The sequence below is a fragment of the Chelonia mydas genome, chromosome 3, assembly GCF_015237465.2.
Source record: "Chelonia mydas isolate rCheMyd1 chromosome 3, rCheMyd1.pri.v2, whole genome shotgun sequence".
Lineage (NCBI taxonomy): Eukaryota > Metazoa > Chordata > Testudines > Cheloniidae > Chelonia > Chelonia mydas.
In genome coordinates, this window is record NC_057851.1 from 196,603,727 (window position 1) to 196,624,913 (window position 21,187).

Sequence of the window (21,187 nt, forward strand, 5' to 3'; positions counted from 1 at the left end):
TCATAAGATCTCTGCAATATACAATGCATTGTTCTCAGGGAAGAGGAATGTCTGGTACTCCAAGCAAGTCACTTACAAAAAGGGCAGTAACTAGTTCAATATTTTAATAGGATTTAATAGTTCGTACAGGTTACTCACTTCCATACATTCATGGAATACAAAATTTTCCCCTGTCTACAGGTACTAATACTCAGGATTTAAATATATCTACAAACACTGTACATTGGTCATTAGGAATCATTTGAACTTCAACACTCAAAAGGAACACAATGTTTGAATAAATATGTCAAATATAACCTTCTGGAAAGCTATTTTTTTAAACCCTTTTTCTGGATTAAGCTAGGGTTCAAAGGTAACATCAGAAGCTCCTTTAAGGTTCAAAAAAACCCCAAAACTCTGGTCCACAGTTTGGTTATTTTTATTGCTTTGCCTACCAGTAAGTCTTTCAGGAGTGGGCCATAATGATGGATTGTGCTTAACTTTCAGCAAGCTTTTCTCAAACTGGTTCTTAAAAAAATATTCTACTTTAAGAAACCTTCACCAAAAAATTTAATATCTGCAAAAATCAGAAGGGCAGGTCCTCAGCTGCTATAAACTGACATAGCTGAAGATCTGGCCCGATTTGGAACAGTTAATTGCTCGGTCAAGTTGATGAAAAAGTATCTTGCTCCTAACAAATGCTCACAAAAGCACAAAATTGTACTGATCTAAAATGGTTTGTGCCTTTTCTAGCCCACTGGTTTGCCTCTTTGAGTTGTAAAAAAGGCAAGTGGGATTAAGATGTTTAATTGTTGAAAGCATCATCTTAAAATGCTGTTAACCATAGGGCTAATTCTGCTCCACTTAAAATCCGTGGGAACAGGCTCAGGCCTTCTTCACGGACCTAATCAGCCTCTGCTCAGTTAAACCCACCAAACACATGTCATTTCCTCACAAAATAAAGAAAAAACTGAACATTAATGTATACATTTTCTCTCACTAAGAATAAACTAACTTGGAAAGTGAAACCCCTTGCAATGGAAAGAAACTGGTTGTACTGAGCCATCCCACTTGTGTTCCCTTTACTACCTGTAAGATAGTCTCATTGTAAAAACAAAGGATTAGGACGAAAACTAACACCCTGAATTTGACCAGATTTTTGTAGATGGTGGGTTCCACAGAAAGGTCTGATCCTGCAATCTCTTACCAGGTTAACACTCAACACCCTTGAGGAGTGCCACTGACAATCAGATGATTGGGAGCATAGCTTGCAGAATTCAACCCACAAAGCCTGATTTCAGTGGGCTTTTGGAGCAAAGGGAAGACTCCTACTGCCTTAATGGATTTTGGAGCAAGCACTACCTTCCTTGACACTTAAAAAAGGCACATTGTCAATATCTTCCTGTTAAATCTCTCACCTCAGATACTAAATACCATTCTAACCAGGAAAACAAAAGCTTTAAAAATATAAATGTCAGCACTGATGTCATTTATTTTTGGCATTTGCCTCAGCTTGGGCACTTCCAGGCACTAGCCCAAAGCTGCAGTGGTTGCATTTCCAACAATGACTCTTTGAAAAGTTTTTACAGAACTTGTAAAGAAAAACATCTATGTGGTTATTTCAATAAGCCTTTTCTAAAGTAAAATTTGGGGCCTGAAACTACTTGAATGGCCTTAATGTATCCCACTTATCACCTGTACCCCAAAGCCCCTATTCCACAAATGAATCCATCAGGAGAGACCCCTGGGCTCACATGGAACCACATTAGTCAACAGGGATATGCACCAGTAGAGCCAGTTGCAAGATCAGAGCTTAAGAGTGCAAATTTAGTGAGTTATTTTAATCACTAGATTAGTGATCCTGCTAATTCACAACTGACACTTCTTATTGGAGCGAGTTCCGTAACAGTGTATGAGCTATTTTAGAACAGCGCAATTTGCTTCCAGCACCCAAACCCGCAGGCTACAAGTTCCATATTTTTGCTATGGAAAAACAGGAACTATTGGAATGTAACTCCATACATTTCCCAAGCTTGCTCCCATTAGTTTTTCCATATACTAAAATGATTCTGCTTGAAGCTTTGGCAAAACCAAGATTAAAACACTTCCTGAAATGAAATTTAACAGAATTTTATTTTCTACATATGAACTTTTACTAGGAAAGTATATTTAATTCCATTGACTGTTAGGCCAGAAACACCACAATATTTATGTTTTGTTCACACACGTTGTGGAATCGAATTGGAAACAAAACAAAAAAACCCGCACCCTCCTTTCTAAGGGAGCTGCACTCAAGCCATCCAAACAAAAGGAAGAAGGGCTTACCACACCTTTGCAGGAAGGGTAGCGAAGAGAAGACTGCGTGGACCAATTTCCAGAGATTAAAACAATGGCAGGTCTTCATATGCTCTGCTTGAGGTTAACTGCTCTCTGAAGTGATTGTACTATTTCACACTTTCATAACAAAGGGTACAGAAAAATCAAGAAACGAATGAACTAGAATAATAGCTATCAGCTGGGAAAAGGAGCTACAGCTAGACTATGCAAATTGAAGATTACTGATTGGTGTTTTAAGGGTGAGGAGGAGATAAATGCCATGAACGTCATCCACGACTAGTCCCTCTTCCTTTTGGGTCTATGCTTTCTCCTAATTACATCACTAGGTTACTGGCAAAGTCAGAAGTTAGGCTGGGTTGGTGAACAATACCAAATTATTCCATATTCACCAGAGCATGGAGCTGCGGCTGAAGAGCATCTGTCTGTGTATGTAGTACTGTAAGCTCACTTAAGGTGGTAGCTATGAGGGCTTCTTGGGGTCCCACAGTCCCATCCGATTTGCAGTCTGTCACTATGGTAGAGCTGTTGTCATGCAGTGCAGTCACACTCCCTGGGACAGCAGTCAAGTTTTGATAGTGGCCATTTTCAGAAAAAGACAGCAACTTCTCTGTTATTTTAGGTGACATGTGATACTCTTCATCAGGAAGCTCTGTCTTGTGACCTTCATCGTTCTTAGACACTCCTTCAACAATAACCAGGAAAGACTTCCAGGGTGTATTCTTATCATGTATCTAAAACCAAACACAACACCGTTTCAGCACTTGCTGTTTAGAATGACAACACTTTGCCTTTCTACAGAATCTGCCAGCCAAGGATCTAAAAATCTGTTTACAAATAATGGGGCAGATTCTGTGCCCTGCTCCTCAGCTTTTATACTGCTCAGGCAGTGTCAAAAGGGGGGGGACTTGCTACATCTTCCTACATGGGGATTCTCAAGCAGGCACACAGTCACCAAAATGGACTCCTATTGCAGCCCTCTGGAGACAGGGAGAAGAGGCCTGAGCTATTATAAGTTGACGCAGAAAACAGCAGCCCCAGTGCTGCTCCAGTCAGGTCCCTGATGGGCCCCCTTGCTCCATTTCATCAAGTGTTAACTTGGCAAAGCAGTGTCTCTCTCCAAATAAGTGAAGTCTCACACAGCCCCCCTGTATTATCACTCCCATTTCGCAGGGAAATGGCAGACCCAAGGTCATATGCTGGGTCAGTGAAAGAGTGAGAAAAAGAACTCTCCTTCCTGCTTTGTGTGTTTGCTATGCTGCCAGTAGTGAGATTAATTTGACTGTAACCCAGGAAAGCTGTCGGCCTCAATGGGACAATGCATTTACTCAGGTATTCTAAAGCCAACAGGCCCATTTTACACGGGCGTGTCTGAAATGCGAGATCAGGCCGACGGGAACTAGCAGTGGAGTCTGTAGCAAGACTCCGTCCTTACTGAAGTGTGCCGCCGCAAGGTCGATTTATCCGTGAACGTTCGCCCACACGCATTGCACATGAACGGTTTCTCCCCCGTGTGTATTCGATGATGGCGCTGCAATGCGTTGAGCTGTGTGAACTGCTTACCACACTGATCACAACAATAGGGCCGTTCACCTGAAATCAGAGCACAGGGTTAGACTGACCTCTTAGCCGTACCCAGAGTGCTGCTCCTTTGGTAATCTCATACGTGCCCTCATATCACATATATTTGACTAGGCACGTACAGGCATGTTCAGAAAGCCTGCAAATACATTTGCGGGAATTTCAGATTTGCAGAAAATTATACTGACACATCCAAGATAAACAGACCATTGCTATAGTTTAAAGGCAGATCCTCTGCTAGTGTAAATCGGTTTAGCGCTATTGAAGCCAACAGAGCACTTACATCAACTGAGCTTCTGGCCTGAAATACATGAGTTTTCATATTTACCTATATCGGTATTTTACTAGGGCAGGAATTCTGGGGTTTATCACACCATCTACCAAAGCAGATCACAATACCATTCAGCAGGTAAAATGCCCTTTAGTCTAAAGCATCTTTCACCCATGATTTATTATTTACCCCAGTAAAGCATTTTGTGATACAGCCACAGGGTTAAATAATAGCACAGGGAAAGAAAGTAGGGGTTTCAGATGATTTGAAAATAGATGCAAATGTGATGAGGCAGAGCGATACAAGGTTGCTATTGCAGGTGGCAGGCAATATAGGGGAGAAGGCTTTAGCATCAGTGGCAGGATTGTGTGCAGGGACAGAGAAGAGACCAGTGCTAGACAAGCTGAGGGGAGGAAAGTAGAGAGAGTGTCTAGGGAGAATTTCATACTGTGGACAATATTAAGCTGGCTCTTGCAGTGGAGAGCAACTAGATGGTTATAGTGCAGACTGCGCTTTGTACATGAGCAAAGCTAGACAGAAACATTCGCACCGTGCTGCAGTGTTGGAAACTAAGGAGCACTCCAACAGACAAAAGAGGAGATAAAGACATGGATGAAGATTTCAGCAGGGGTAGAACTGAGGCTGATAAGATACAGATGAAGTTATGGAGGAAGCCATATAGATAGCTATAAAAGCTAAGGGTGAAGGAGAGCGTAGAGTCAAAGACAATGTCAAGGACCCAATCAGCAAAGGCAGTAGGTAGTGTTTGCTCAGAGATGCTGGCAGCAGCAACCTGACAATGACTAGAGTTGCATGATTCAGATGGAACCACTAGGGAAGCAAGGCTGCGTCTGAGCAGAGATGCAGTTGTGGCCATTTTGCTTCTCATGACAGAGAACGGGGTACAGGCAGAGACAAACACAAATTGGGAAGAGGAAGCAAGCAAGAAAGGTGTGTGGGAGGACAGGTCTGCAAAGACAAAATTGATCTTTGCAGTATTTTGAATGGAGCTAAAATGGATCATAGAATCATAGAATATCAGGATTGGAAGGGACCTCAGGAGGTCATCTAGTCCAACCCCCTGCTCAAAGCAGGACCAATCCCCAACTAAATCATCCCCGCCAGGGCTTTGTCAAGCCGGATACAGCTCTTTATTTACTAATAAACTTCTCTGCGTGTCTCATGGGGCATCAGCACAGCTCTGTGAAGTGCTTGATCGTTAATTGCTCTTATATAACCAGCAGGGAGAACACATTTTTGGAGGATGGGGTAAGAGGAAAGGAATGGAGGAAACACCACCATTGGTTGAAAATAGTTTTAAGAGTTCCACAAAGGATTAGTACGTTTAAAAGTAATAAAAGTTCTTGGTTAAAGGAGTCCCTCAACATTAAATAGTCCTAAGATTTAGACCTATAGATCTTGACACTTTACTTTCCAAACAAATGTTTCCTACCTGTGTGAACTTTAATATGCTGGTAAAGCGAATTCCTCTGTGCAAATGTTCTGAAGCAAACTTCACATTTAAACGGCTTGGATCCGGTATGTATTCTATTATGGTGTTTCAAGTACTCCTTCGAGGCAAAGCTCTTCCCACATGTTTCACACATAAAAGGCCTTTCCCCTACAGCCAGGGTGAATCAGAGAAGGAAAAAACAAAGGAGTGTTTTAGAACGTCATTAGGCATCCCATGCAAACACAGAGCTATTATATACAAACTAAACAGGTCAATGTCAAAAGGGATTTCAATGGGCCTAGCTCAGGGGAGTCAGAGCTGCGTTATCAGGTACGGAATATGCCTGTTTGAGAAGCTGTACAAGGCACCACTCTCCCAGAAGGCACCAAAATATCCCCAAATGTAGGACCTGAACAAAAGCGCACTGAAGTCGTCAGTTAGTTGGAGTCGTTCCACTAACTTAGCAGCCTTTGGCTCAGGCCCATACTGAACACAGTCCTGCTCACCTTTATTAGAAGGCCACTCCATTAAGTACCTGACGTTCGGTTGTTGCTTAAGGCAAGTTTCCCTGTGTTAACATGTCACTGGTTTTACATTTTCTGCCAGCTCACATTTGTTCAAGGCAGAAGAGTCCACGAGCAGGGGGGATGGAGAGATTTCTGACACGTGTGGGTAAGAAATGCAAAAGGAAAAGAAGAAATTCCCCACACATGACTTAAGTCTGGTGGTACAATGTCAATCCAGCATATGAGATTTAAATCACAAGTGTATGAAGGAGGTAATTACAGGTTAAAATAAGACACTTTTAAAATTATGTTTCTTAGGTTAATTGCTGCATGTTTGCCCAGGACATGAGTTCATAATTAGCTTTAATAATTAGGATAAAGCCTTACTAACAATGGAACTGAATTTCCAAAGCAGTCTCCAGCTACCCGTATTCCAAAGTCCATTGAAGCCAATGGGAAACTTCCATTCCCTTTAATAGGCTTCGCCCACTTCTACCCACTTCCCGCCCACAAGCAAAGACCACTGATGTGGGTAGCCCATGCAGGGAAGTAAGGGAGCAAAACGCAGACTGAGTAAAGGTGTCTCATAAATGAGCCCTTTATAAACAAAAACAAAAAAGACCTTTTTACTGACATTCACAGTCAAATAGCTGGGTTTATCAGAATTCCTTTTTAAACAATTTTGCAGACCAGTATTAGTTTATTAAACTAAATGACACTAAACCTGTATGAAGGAAAAGTGTGGGATGCCGCAATATTTTTGATAAGGGCACATTTAAAAACTTGTTTTTACAGTAGTAAATTCCGAAAATGTTAAGGGTGAAGCTTTGAAGATCCCCCACCGTCTCTCTCAAAAATGCTCTAACTCCAATACAGAAAAGCAGAGTATGCAACAAAAATGTACTTGTGCTTCATACTGGAGCTCCTGATCGACTCAGGATCCAGATGGCTGCAATTATTTATACAGCTGGTGTTTTATTGAAGTCTTGTGCTGTGTTTTTTTCTTTAGGAAATGCTAATTAAACTTAACCCTTTTTTGTACATTTCCTTAAACCTAGCAACCTGGGTAAAGACACCTATTCACAAAATCATGATTCCCCCCCCCTCCCCCCACTATAAATGTCACAAACATATGTCACATAATGTCACAAACACAAGTTGCAACAGCAGTTAGGTTCTAAATAACATAATTTTGCACCTAACATCCCTTTACATGGGGAGGGTGACAAAAGAAGAAACTTGCCTGTGTGACACCTTTTATGATATATAAGCATGTGATTCTGTGTGAATCTTGCACCACATTCATCACAGACAAATGGTTTTTCACCAGTGTGGATTCTGAAATGAAAAAATATCATTAAGCTAAAAGGTTCTCTCTCCTCTACAGTACATTACTAGTCACTGTTACTGTATGGTTATCCTCTGAAATGTGACTAAAAAAATTTGCCATTGTGGAGTTCAGTGCTAATTGTCTTTCTAAGATTTCCTAATCAAGCCGAGATTCCGAGCTGTGATCCACACAAGCAGAGTGCTGTGCCTGACTATCACATTCCACGATTTGGGATCAGGATCCAGAAATATTTGAGCCAAAGAAGTTTTGGGTAAGCTTAAAAATCTATACTGAATTTTTACACACTTCAAATACAAAAATGGAGAGGGAAAGATATAGAGGGTTAAATTATATTTAATTGTAATAAAAATATAAACTGTTCTTTTAAATTCCACCTGGAATCTGAAAGTCAAGCAAGAATCTTTATGGCTCGGATATCATCAATAAAATTTTCTGCAATCAGAATTTGGCTAACAATTCTTTTTAAATGCTTACTGAGCCAGAACATAGTTTGGTTCGCTGTTCCCTAGCTAAAAAGAAAAGGAGTACTTGTGGCACCTTAGAGACTAACCAGTTTATTTGAGCATGAGCTTTCGTGAGCTACAGCTCACTTCATCGGATGCATAGCATATCGTGGTCTTCTGCAGTTTCCACGATATGCTATGCATCCGATGAAGTGAGCTGTAGCTCACGAAAGCTCATGCTCAAATAAACTGGTTAGTCTCTAAGGTGCCACAAGTACTCCTTTTCTTTTTACGAATACAGACTAACACGGCTGTTACTCTGAAACCTGTTCCCTAGCTGTGCTGGCTCTGCAGGATTGTCAGGCCTACAAAGTAAAGTAAGTGGCTATGGCTCAGACTGAAGACACAGAGAGAGCAGAACAGGAAAATGCCATTTTTATATAAGCTTAACTCTCTCACCAACAGAAGTTGGTCCAATAAAGGATATTACCTCACCCACCTTGTCTCTCTATATCCTGGGACCAACACGGCTACAACTACACTGCATTTTTATACAGTCATTTTCCTTATTATAGCTTCAGTCCTGCAATGAGATCTGCATGGGTGAAGTCCAGGGTCCATGCAGAGCAGCTTGCAGGATCAGGGTCTATAACTGCACTTCAGTTGCATCTACCTTTAACTTCCTGCCTACACATGAACTTCACACTTGATTTACTTGACTCCTTTGAATAGTTCTGCAGGAACAAAAATACCAGATGATCAGTTCTCAGTTAAATATTAGCAGGGGAGATTATATGTAAAAATTAAAATGAAAAAATTAGGTAATTATCTGAAGTGGGTCCTTCCTCTGGGTCTCCCAAGCATCTTGTCTTTCTACGTCTGTCTTCTAGAGTATAAGCTCTCGGGACAGGGACTGTCTTAATATGCATGACACATACAATGCTGAGCACCTTCTCAATACTTAAACAATAAAACCAACATAAATAGCATTGTCCATTCATATTGGTACCAGTTAGAGGGGGAATCTCATTCATTTTCCTGACCAGTGAATGATTTTCAGTGTCAAATGGTCCCAACACTTTAGGACCTAATCCTGCAAATGCTTACTACGGGGCATAGTGTTTACTATCATGTGAAATCTCATTGATTTCAAAGGAACTATAATGACAGAAAGCATCCTGTCTGTATGTAGTACATTTAGATTAAGAGACTAAAATCGAATGAACTTCATACCTCAGAGGAGAGAGTGGCCTAGTGATGTCAGAACATTCCAGAGTTCTAGTTCCAGCTCTGAAAGTGACATTTTGGGGAATGCACTATCTACCTCACTTTTCCCACACTTACCCTGTCTCAGAGTGTGCTCTGTGGGTTAGCGAGGGCTTGATTCTGCAAGGCATTGGCCCCAATCCTACAAAACACTTATGCATGTATTTAACTTTAAGAACAAGTAATTCCCTTTACTTTAAACACATGCTTAAGTGCTTTTGCAGTGTCAGGGCCAGAGTAGCTCATCACCTTGCAGTCTCAAGCCCCATGTGAGCCAAATTTGCCCTCACAGACATGCAACTCACATGGACTTCATGGGTCCCATGTGCAAAGGCACAATATTCTCATTTTCTAAGTGCTATATAAATATTAAGCTTTATTACCCTGCTACAGTCCTCATCATTCCTGCTGTCTGTCTACTTTCTGCACTTAATTCGCTGACAGTGACACCAGATTGGTCTGTTTCTAGTCAATTTCACTTCTTGGGGTTTTTTTTGCAGCATCCTGGTGCTGTTTTATTTGGGTTACACACACCACTGAGGATTTTTACATTTTTAAAAAAGATTTTCATTCCCACTGCATAACATTTTACTATTAATTTTAGTGTTTCTTAAATCAGTTAAAAAAAACCTAAGGCCCCAAACCTGCAAACATTCTAGCATATGTGTAGTTTTACTTATGAGAGCAGTCCCACTGATTTCAATGGAACTACTCACATGAACAAATTTATGTGCTTAAGTGCTTGCTGGATCGGGGCCTAAACCTATACTTTGGGCTTAGATTAAATGACAGTGCTCCTCTAATTAGAAAGAAAACACTCTGAAAAGGGATATATTGAAACCCTCCAGTCAGTCTCCTTTTAAATCCTCACTCTACTTGAGGTTCAGGATGTCTTTCAGTGGATTTTACCTTTCCCACCAGAATCTAACAAGGCCAGTTAAGTCTGTTCATACCTCATGTGTGTTTTAAGTGCAGAAGGCTGAGAAAATTTAGCCTCACACTCTGTGCACCCATAAGGCTTGTCGCCTGTATGCGTCCTTTCATGAAGCCTCAAGGCAGTTTTGGAGCTCAAACCCTTTCCACACTGTTGGCACTGATGACGCTCCCCACCACCCTCATGAACCTGAAGAATGTGCCTCTTGACGTCCTTCTTCCTCTTGAACTTCTTACCACAGAGTTCACAAGGGAAGTGGCGCTCACTGGTGTGGACATGGCGTTGGTGGCTTTTTAAATTGCACCGGTTGGCAAAGGTCTGACTGCAGGTTTCGCACCGGTAAATGATTTCAGCTGCAATGCCGTGACTGTGCTTTATGTGCTTGAGGAAGCTCTTCTCATACAGGAATTCCTTCTTGCAGGTGCTGCATTTGAAGTTGCTGCCTCGTTTCTTCTTATCCTCCTCTGATTTTTTAAAGTTGTCTTCTAATTCAAAGTTGCCATTGCACTCTTCATTCTCAGGCTTCATGCTGTTCTCCACTTGCCCCTCTTCCTTCTCCACATCATGCATGATTTGGTCTTTCGGGAACTTGTTCTCTTCAGTAGCATCCTCTGCATTCTTCTGTTGCTCTCTCAACCGCCTTGTGTACTTCTTCTTGGGGATTTCTACAAATACTTTCCTCCCAGCCAGCCTCCCACTGGCTCTTCTTATTTTGGCATAGGGAGGCTTCATGGTTTCTTTTTTCTTGTCGACCTTCTCCTTTGATTTGGCAGTTGGCCTCTCGGGAGAAACTCCATTGCTGGGTCTTTCCATGCGGGAACTGGGAGAATCAGGAGGACAGTCTGCATGGTCACCTTCTGACACAACAGTTGTCTTCAATTCAAGTAAAGCATTTGATTGGATACCACTGTTCTCCTCAGCATCCTGTGATTCAGAGAAATTTTGCAACTCCAGCAACACTGATTCAAGCATTTGCTTCTTCAGCTGAAAACAGGTTTCAGACAGGTCCAAACACTTAAGCTTTTCAGCTATTTCCAGCATACGTTGCACACGGTCTTCCTCCACTTCTACCTTGGCAGTATACACAAACTCAAGAAATGAAGCAAAATCAGCTACCTGGACCTCATTCAAGAACACGTTTGACCTTGGGCTATCCATGCTCTTCTCATTAAGAAACACCTCCTTGAAGAACTTGCTTGTTGCTGCCAATACAGCTTTGTGAGCAACAAACTCTCCCCTGACACCTTGATACTCCACGCTAACGGTCACGTCACAAAGATGGCCCAGAAGACGCAGCTGATGCATTTCGTTAAGAAGGTTTATCGGCGAGGACTTTGATTCTAGCAACACTGCATTACTTTCCATCTTTCTTCTTTCTGCAAACTGCTGTTAACAACATCACATGTTAGTTGCCTATCATGAAGAAACCAACAAAACTTAAAAGCCCAACTCCCATTCCAGCACCTTAATAAAGTGGCCAGATTTTCAGAAAAGCACTTTTGAAAAATCTGGCCCGAAGCACAGACTAGATTAGCTGTGTCTCATTTCTATTAGAAATAAGCTAGCAGCCATTCATAGAAAGTAATTAGATTTTTCAAAAGTTAACTTCTATTTCAAGTCTCAGTCATCATTTTGGCAGATTCACTCCTTAAGAAATCAGAAGTAAGATGCTAAAAAAGTGCAGAGTTCAATCTAATAGGATTCTGAAATGTAATAAAGACTAAATGAACAAAAGAAGGATCAAAAGAAATGCTTTCATTAAGGTGCATAATAAAAGCATACTTACAATCCCAAATAGAATAATTCCTGAGAATAGGCTTTTGGGGTAAACAAAAAGATATTTTAAACAAAAGTTGGATGAAGTGAAAATATGAGTTCTCAAAACACAAAAGTCAAGGAGACTATAAAACAGTGGGGCTAATTATTTATCTCCACAAGTTGGGAAAACTGTTCTAAAATAACAGGGTTATGGACCATGGTCTGACCCAGTAAGACAGCTCTTATGTTCTTATGATTGGTCTGCCTCTTGCAAGGCCTACTGTAGATTGACATCTTTTACCAAGCATGGACGATGGAGCTTGGATGGCTAAACACAACTTCCATTTCTTTTCATTTATCCCAGACACATTTTCTCTTCCCTCTCATCTCAGACTATATATTTTGGGGTTAATTAAGCAAAGATCCGTTAATTGATAAAGCATTTGATATCAGCACAGTTTGGAAGTGAGTTTTTCAGTAGAGGTACAAGCCTTTAACTGCTTTACATGTTACAATACTTCCTGTATCACTTTGTAATTAGCTACTTGTTTACTGATTGAACAAACGACCAAAAGTTGAAAAAGCTATTATTACGAACTGTCCCGAGTACAGACACCAATGGTCATCACCAGAGAGTGAGCCCAGAATCTTCAGCTTCAAAGTCACCAGCCTCTTCCACTTGAGCTAGAGAATTCCTTAAACTGTATACCCAATCTATTAGTTTCTAAGAGTCAGGCCCGAGAGAGACTATCCGAATCGTTAAACCGTGTATTATATGAACATTAATAACCCACACTCTCCATAAAGCTGTGATAATAGAACTAACTACCACCATCAAGGTGCAGAATGCATTCGTCCTTAACACTGGTCTTCCATTCTATCGGAATTTGTTCAAACAGGAAACACTAATTTAACATATGCAATAAGGTATATAGTGCAATGAAAGGCTTTCACTTCCAGTGGGTGACAAACTCTCGTTCAAACTGCTAACAGCATTCTCTGCTTCAAGCACGTATCTGTGCCAAGAGAAACATCCATATCCATTTCTCCTAAAAAAGATGCTCTGTCACTGAAGCCTGCAAACTGCTGTGTGGGCACAGGGAGTCTGCCCACAGGGAACAGCTTGTAGGACTGGGGACCATGTGTTCATGTATGGCCAGCTAGCTGTTAGCCAAGTCACATGCCATACTAAAGTGCCACTGTCTAGAGTAGTGGTTTTCAAACTTATTTGCTCGTGCTCTCCTTCTTTGTGTCTGTAGTAGTTTATGCCCTGCCCCGTCACACAAGTACATATACCAATATATGCAGCCGCGGTGCTTCACTTGAATCAGGTTCGGCTTCTGTTTTTCACTTGCGTTGGTTATTTTTTGAGCCAACGATCCATTGTAATAAAAGCAAAATTGTGACTGTGGTCCATGTGTACAATTAAATGTGCACACAGCGTCGTAGCAAACAGATTAACATACAGATGGCAACGACTATGTAGAATGCTATGCAAGCTTAAACAGAAATCCGACAAAAAGCACAGCGCCATCTGAGGACCTGATATGTCTGGAGGAATCCGTTTTGCTAGTTATGCATTGCTGTGGGTAAGATGTGCGCAACAAGTTCCTCCCCCCCACAAAAAAAAAGCTTCTCATGCCCCGCCCCTGAATACATTCCACACTCCCCAGTTTGAGAACCTCTGGTCTAGAGGCAGAACTGCCTGACAAAACAAAAGACAGAAAGCCAGTTTTGTCAGGCATAATCCAGTATGGCTAAAGTGACAATTATAATCTGTGAGGCACAGTAGAATGGCCACTGGAACAGAAGAATGGCACCAAGTTTAGATGACAGATAAAGTGAGCATGTGAAGCCCAGCTAAGCGTGCTGTAGGGATGGGGTCAGGAAAATACGGAAGTTATCAGGCTGACACTCATGGAAGCTTGGCCAACAGGGCAGACTCCTGCATGACATTGTGATGGTGTGTTGCCACAGGACCTCATCAAACTGGATCAAAACATCACAATGGACTTCACACCCTTTCCTAGCTGGGTATTTACATTAATCTCATCCCATGCACCACACAACACCTAGCAATGCCCCTTACACTCCCCCTGCAGCATCTGTGGTACAATAACCATGTTAAACACGGTGACACCAACAACCCCAAGAAATACTGGGCATGAGGGGATGTGCAGGGCAACGTCCCTGTCACAACAGTTGGAGAGATTCCACTCACCCCCATCATCACACCTCTTATAGAATCACAGAACTAGAAGGGACCTTGAGAGGTCATCTAGTCCAGTCCCCTGCACTCAAGGCAGGACTAAGTATTATCTAGACCATCCCTGACAGGTGTTTGTCTAACCTGCTCTTAAAAATCCCCAATGATGGAGATTCCACAACCTCCCTAGGCAATTTATTCAAGTATTTAACCACTCTGACAGGAAGTTTTTCCTAATGTCCAACCTAAACTGCCCTTGCTGCAATTTAAGCCCATTGCTTCTTGTCCTATTCTCAGAGGTTAAGAACAACAATTTTTCTCCCTCCTCCTTGTAACAACCTTTTATGTACTTGAAAACTGTTATGTCCCCTCTTAGTCTTCTCCAGACTAAACAAACCCAATTTTTTCAATCTTCCCTCATAGCTCATGTTTTCTAGACCTTTAATCATTTTTGTTGCTCTTCTCTGGACTTTCTCCAATTTGTCCACATCTTTCCTGAAATGTGGCGCCCAGAACTGGACACAATACTCCAAATGAGGCCTAATCAGCGCGGAGTAGAGCAGAAGAATTACTTCTCGTGTCTTGCTTACAGCACTCCTGCTCATACATCCCAGAATGAGGTTTGCTTTTTTCCCCCAACAGCGTTACACCGTTGATGCATATTTAGCTTGTGATCTACTATGACTCCCAGATCCCTTTCCGCAGTACTCCTTCCTGGGCAGTCATTTCCCATTTCGTAGGTGTGCAACTGATTGTTCCTTCCTGAATGGAGTACTTTGCCCCTCTGTAAAGGGGTGTGTCTGGGATCCAACGCCTCTACCCTCACATTGTGTTCAGAGTGTCTGTGGGGTTAACCCTCAGCCCCACTCCCTTGGGAGGAAATGTCTGTGGGCCTCACAATCTCAGGGGGAGTTGCCCATAGGTAAACACCTCATCCCCACCACCCCTGGGGAAGGAAAAGCTTGGGAGGCCCGCGGAGGGGGGGGGGGGGGGGGGGGGGGAGGGAGGGAGATTCTATGGGGGAAGGGGGTCTGTGGGGCTCCCCCCGTGCCCAGAGGGTGGGGAGCTATGGGGGGAAAGGGGTCTGTGGGGCTCCCCCCGTGCCCAGAGGGTGGGGAGCTATGGGGGGAAAGGGGTGTGTGGGGCTCCCCCCGTGCCCAGAGGGTGGGGATCTATGGGGGAAGGGGGTGTGTGGGGCTCCCCCCGTGCCCAGGGGGTGGGGATCTATGGGGGAAGGGGGGCTGTGGGGCTCCCCCCGTGCCCAGGGGGTGGGGATCTATGGGGGAAGGGGGGCTGTGGGGCTCCCCCCGTGCCCAGGGGGTGGGGATCTATGGGGGAAGGGGGGCTGTGGGGCTCCCCCCGTGCCCAAGGGGTGGGGATCTATGGGGGAAGGGGGGCTGTGGGGCTCCCCCTGTGCCCAGAGGGTGGGGATCTATGGGGGAAGGGGGGCTGTGGGGCTCCCCCTGTGCCCAGGGGGCGGAAGGGTCTGTGGGGGGAGGAGCTCTGTGGGCGCCCAGGGGGCAGAGGGGTCTGTGGGGGGGTCCCTCATCCCCACACCCGGGGCACATGTCCGGGGGCTTCCCCCGCCCCCGGAGGGGGGGGGTCTGCAGGGCTCACACCCCAGCCGGGCCGCGCTCACTCACCGGGCAGCCCCGGGCTCCGCGCGGCGGCCGGAAGCGCTGGGCGCTCACGAGCGCTCCCCCCGCCCAGCCAGTTCCGGCAACTGCCACGGGCGGAGCCGCGGCGCAGCCACCGCCATGGGCGTCACGAGACCAAGCGGCGCCGCCCTCCCGGCTCGAGCCACAGGGCGGCGGCGCAGAGATATGACGCAAACGGACAGCGAGCCGGGCGGAAGTAGCGTCAGACTCCTCCTCCTCGCGTCGCGGGGTTGCCTGGAAACGTTTCCCCCTTTCGGGGATGGGGCCGCTGGCTGGGAGTAAGACCCACCTCCCCCAGGGCCGCGTCCCATCCCTACCGATCCTGTGCCCCTCGCGCGCCTCAGTCTGGGCTCAGCCTGCGCCTCCTCCCACCAGGCCTTCAAACGGGCTTCGTCCCCTTTCCAGATGGCCCTGTCTTGTCATTCCATTTAACATGGAGGGTGGAGGGAGGAAACCCCACAGGACCCCCCCCCCCCCCCGTAACAAGGGATCTGAGGAAGCTAATTCAAGGGAAATTAAAAGACACAGTCACAAGAGTGAAACGCCTGCAAGCTGCAGGGAAACTTTTTAAAAACAGCATCATAGAGGCTCAAACTATATGTATTACACCCCCCCCCCCCCCAAAGGATAACAAATCTACTGTGGCTAACTAAATAACAGAGTAAAAGAAGGGGTTAGAGACAAAAAGGCAATTTTTAAAACCCAGAAGTCTAACCGTACTGAGGAAAATAGAAAGGAGCATAAACTCTGGCAAGTCGCATGTAAAAGTAGAATTAGGCAGGACAAAAACAAATGTGAAGAGCAACTAGCAACAGACACAAAACCCGACAGCGATTAAAAAAAATAGTACATCAGAAACAGGCAGCCTGCCAAACAATCAGTAGGGCCACTGGACAATGGAGGTGCGAACGGAGCACTCAAGGAAGACAAGGCTGTTGCAGAGAAACTAAATGAATTCTTTGCATCAGTCTTCACCGCAGAGGATGTGACGGAGATTCCCACACCTGAGCCGTTCTTTTTGGGTGACAAATCTGAGGAACTTTCCCAGATTGAGATGTCAATAGAAGGGGTTTTGGAACAAACTGAAAATTCAGTGTTGGTAAATGTACAGTAATGCACACTGGAAAACAAACTCAACTATACATACAAAATGACGAGGTCTAAATTAGCTGTTACCACTCAAGAAAGATCTTGTCAAGTCACTGCTCCAAAGCATAAAGATGCTAGAGCTTCTCAACACAATAGTTACAAGATCTTTTTTAACATGGGCAAAAGTAACATTTTCCCCTAATCTTGTTCTGAGAAATGGCTGAACCGTTTTTGCTGAAGTTTACCAAAAAATCATGCGAGAGGCAGACACTCATCAAGGAAAATTTCAGCTCAAATTATTATACACAACTGAAAACAGTATCTTAAGTGTAGGAATTGCTACCTGTATCACCTATAATTTAGGGATCTAAATAAAATTGGCCTCATTTTTTCCAGAGCTAATAAGTGCTTAAAGCCCCCATTAACTCCAGTGGAAGTTATGGGTACTCAGTACCCCTGATTCTCAGGCTACTTTTATTTAGGAGCCTTACTTCACAAAACATTAGCCGTTTTGTAGGCAACCATCAGTCATGACCAGGACTTTGCATAGCATTTCTCTCAAATTTAAGAACACAGCTGCCAACTCACTCACAAATTAAGTTATTCACCCAGCTAGCAGAAAACGTTTAATCATCAGAGTACACTGAGACCAGCACTTATTGCTATGCTGCCATTCAGACAATGGAGCACTCTCTGCAAGAGCATGGGGAAGAGACTCCCATCTGCAGAAGAGGTGGGTGCTCCATGCATTCACACAATGGGTACTTGCTCATGTCAGAGCTGCAGATACAGAACAAAAAGATCACAGGAGCTAGGGTGACCAGATAGCAAATGTGAAAAATCGGGACGGGGGTGGGGGGTAATAGGCACCTATATAAGAAAAAGCCCTGAATATCAGGACTGTCCCTATAAAATCGGGACATCTGGTCACCCTAACAGGAGCAGGCTGATACCTCCCCCAGGAAGTCCCCTCACTTACCAGGTAGATGACTCCACTGAACAGCAGGAGTTGAGAGGGTCATATCAGTCCATCCTATTTATTCAGTGGGCTCTTGGGGAAGATCATGGTAGATCCAGGAGCTATCCTAGGGCACAGAGAGAGCTGTACCATTACACTTTCTGCAGCTCATCTTAGACCAAGAGAAAGGGGGTACATCTCTCCTCAGAAGACAATGTATGTGTGAGTCGGGGGACAGAAGGCAGAGAAGCAGGGATAGGGCTGTTCTGCAGCACAAGAGCTGGAAGGCTCACATTTTAAGTTCTTTACTGGGTATTTTCTCACACCATTGCTCACCTCTTATGCAGTATTTTCAGGGGCAGGAACAATCAAAGGAGCATTGCTATTTTCATCTTCCCTGGAGCCTCAAAGTATTTCTATTTTTTTGTCTTTTTTTATGTAGGCAACACAGATCTGTATTCTCAAAAGCTTTCAAAACCTCTGAGTACTAACACAATTGCTTTGTCTCCTAGTTTAAATTGCACAAAACACGCCACACAAACAACCCTGGTTTCACAAGTATGAGAGCTCCCCTCACTGACACTAGCTCTCTGCATTAAAAGCACGGAATTTTCCATGGAGCAGAGCACTCATTCGAAACAGATTCGGATGCTGTGATTTTTTTCCACATATGATGTTCTGAATAGTGTTCTCTACATTAAAGAGGCAAGATGCTCTTGCAAAGTTTCCTAACCTATTGTCGTCATTGGTGATCCCTCGAGGTCAAGGATGATCTCTTTCACAGGTTTTATTTTTTATGGGTTCTTTGGTGACTGAGGAGTCCAATCCTGGAGCTGCAGGCTCATTGGCAGATGTTGCATGTGGTGTTGGAAGTCAGGGTTGGGCCACAACTGCTGCATGACCATCATCTTTCCTTTCTTTTCTGGCATTTTTCTGTGACCAAGGCAAAGCGATTTTCCTCAAAAGTGGTCGTTCCTTCTCTGACAAGTCTTCGCCAGTTATTCCTAGCCTGGCCTGCTATCTCCCAGTGCGTGGTGTCGATGCCACATCTCTTGATGTTTATCTTGAGGGTGTCTTTAAAGTGTTTCGTTTGGCCTCCCCGTCCTTTGGTGAGTTGGGCGTACAGCAATTGTTTTGGTACGCGTACATCAGGCATGCACACACAGTGCCCGCTCCACCTCAGCTGGTGCTGGACAATCACTGAAGATGTTGACCTCTGTGAGGACACTGACTCTGATGTTCCCAACCAAGGCCCCAGAGGGAATGACGACCAAGCCCTGTAAGGCATTAGCTACTGACATTAATGAGACCTAAGTTTGTGTATAAGTGCTTTGCTGAATCAGGGCTGTCAGTCATTATTTACCCAGTTTGACCAATCAAGTTGCTCCTATCCCAAAATCAAGAAAATTCAATAATCCCTTGACCCCAACTACACAAACATTTTCTAAAAAATCATATTAATGCAACATGAGATTTTAGAACATATGACCAATTTAATCCCTGGTGCAATTCCATTGGTTTTGGAATTACATCAACAATAAATCTGGCCCATAATCAGGCAATTCAAAAGTATTGTTTCCAGCACAATTGTTTCAATCCCCCACACTGAACACACCGTGTAGTAAGACACGCATTTAACACCATTCTCAATAATATAAAATACTAAAGATGTGCAGTGGTGCTCTGTGTTACAATTGGTCTCGGAAACAAAGCTCTGAATGTCCCGACTTTGGCGCATTTAAGATCTCAATAATATTATATGCAATTTTTTGAATAATAAAAGGATTGCAATCTTCAGAGGTGTTTAGAATCTACAACTCTTATGAAAGCCATTGGGGATTTGAATGCTCAACCTCTCAGAAGGCCAATAAAACTACATCCCATGCAAAAGACCATTTCTTTTAATCTAAGGTTGTTCAGTCAACCTTTGAATTATAAAACTGAGCCCATAATTCACAGCTTCTTATTATTTATTATACATATGGACCTAAGAGATGTCCCATCACCTTTTAAGAAATAATTTTGAAGTTTATTTTACAGTATACAAAGAAATTATATTTAAGAGTTAAAAGCAAATATCACAGTGTCAAGACAAAATGAACCATCGAAAGCTGGGAAACAGCATATACCATCGACTTGTATCATTAAACAGCTACATTCTAGTTGGTTTATAACATTACACAGCAAATATTTGAACATTTTTGTATTGATCAAGAAAGTTAAAAATATTTTACAATAAAATATGTACAAATAAATTAGATACAGCATAGGTTATCATTTTATGTGGATTGTTCTAAACATAATATCTTTATTATAAAGACAATTTACAAGAACACTATTATGCATGTGTATGTATATATAGATACACACACAAAAACAAACACATATATTTTAATTAAATGGGTATTTTACTGTGTGATATATTCAAGATACTTTTTAAAAATAAAATTCTGTACATAGGTCTAACACCTAATTGGCATAAATAGTTTACCATAACAAGATAAAAAACTGCAATGTAACATCTCGTATCAATTGCAAAAAGATAAGAGTATCTCACATAGCTTAAAAATGAAGCAGCTATAATGAAAAAAGATTTGAAATGTTTTCGTTCATAGTGTATCGAGAGATTTTATAGTTTTCTGGTTAGAGCAATACGAGTTACAAGTATAAAAGGGAGTGATCAGCGTCTCGCATGTTAACACTAGATTGCCTCTGTTCTGCTTTTTTTATGCTAATGCTTTCTGGTTTATAAAGTTTACCTTGGTCAACGGACCAAATTTCAGGTGCCGAGTCCTCACCCATACAGACATCTGATAAGGTTTCTATTTTGGACCAATTATGGTCTTTTTTGGTAGTAAGATCTATTAAGAAACTTCTCCAGTGAGCATTCCGGTCATGGATCTAGGGGGGGAAAAAACGAAGATTATAGAGGAAAGAAATGTTTCTGAATAGTAATTTAAAACAATTGAAGATTTTACTTTCATTAACCATGTTCAAAATGGAATAGGGTTGATTTTAACATTCCAATGCTGCCCTGGGATGGGCGAAGGGGTTAGCTGGGCTCTGAAATGTGAGAATGATTCTACAGTACTAATTCTGACCTATTTACTGTTCCAGGTCCACTGCCATGACACAGTGTTGGCAGAAATGTGACTCTGAGCACACAGGTGAATGCTAGACTTGACCAATGGAAATTGGGACAGTCCTGATTTTCCTCCCCAAAGAGGTCACTTCAAGGACCCAAATGGCGTCCTAGCGATCTTGCTCGCAGTCCAATTTATCAGCTGGAGCTGTGTGTCCTATCAGAACTCTGAGAATTCATCTGAAGTTTCAAGAAATGGTAAGACACTGTATCTCATATCTACAGTATGAGGGTGAAACCACTTTCCACAGCATTTGT

The 21,187-nt window shown here is 43.1% G+C and overlaps 2 protein-coding genes across 7 annotated transcripts in view; both read right to left on the minus strand.

The window, feature by feature from the left end:
- Positions 1–89: 89 nt before the first annotated feature.
- GZF1 (GDNF inducible zinc finger protein 1) lies at positions 90–15,989 on the minus strand. 2 transcript variants are annotated; one of them, XM_037896187.2, is made up of 6 exons: positions 15,726–15,989; positions 10,138–11,504; positions 7,368–7,462; positions 5,619–5,786; positions 3,749–3,906; positions 90–3,047 (listed from the first exon to the last, which is right to left on the minus strand). In XM_037896187.2, the coding sequence occupies exons 2-6, from the start codon at positions 11,481–11,483 to the stop codon at positions 2,691–2,693; spliced, it is 2,124 nt and encodes a 707-aa protein (XP_037752115.1). In that variant the 5' UTR covers positions 11,484–11,504; positions 15,726–15,989; the 3' UTR covers positions 90–2,690. The 2 variants fall into 2 exon arrangements, with proteins under 2 accessions (XP_037752115.1, XP_037752116.1); XM_037896188.2 differs by having other exon boundaries at positions 10,138–11,501; positions 15,726–15,968.
- Positions 15,990–17,894: 1,905 nt separating this feature from the next.
- Positions 17,895–21,187, minus strand: part of LOC102936754 (GDNF-inducible zinc finger protein 1) — a 28,427-nt gene continuing 25,134 nt past the window's right edge. The window contains exons 7-8 of one of the 5 annotated variants that reach the window (XM_043544086.1): positions 20,547–20,688; positions 17,895–17,914 (exon numbers count right to left, since the gene is read on the minus strand). In XM_043544086.1, coding sequence (XP_043400021.1) covers positions 17,910–17,914; positions 20,547–20,688 — 147 coding nt within the window. In that variant the 3' untranslated portion in view covers positions 17,895–17,909. Of the gene's footprint in view, positions 17,915–18,001; positions 19,065–19,739; positions 20,689–21,187 lie in introns of those variants that run through there. The other 4 variants (XM_043544085.1, XR_006289972.1, XM_043544083.1 and 1 more) reach the window with 4 other exon arrangements.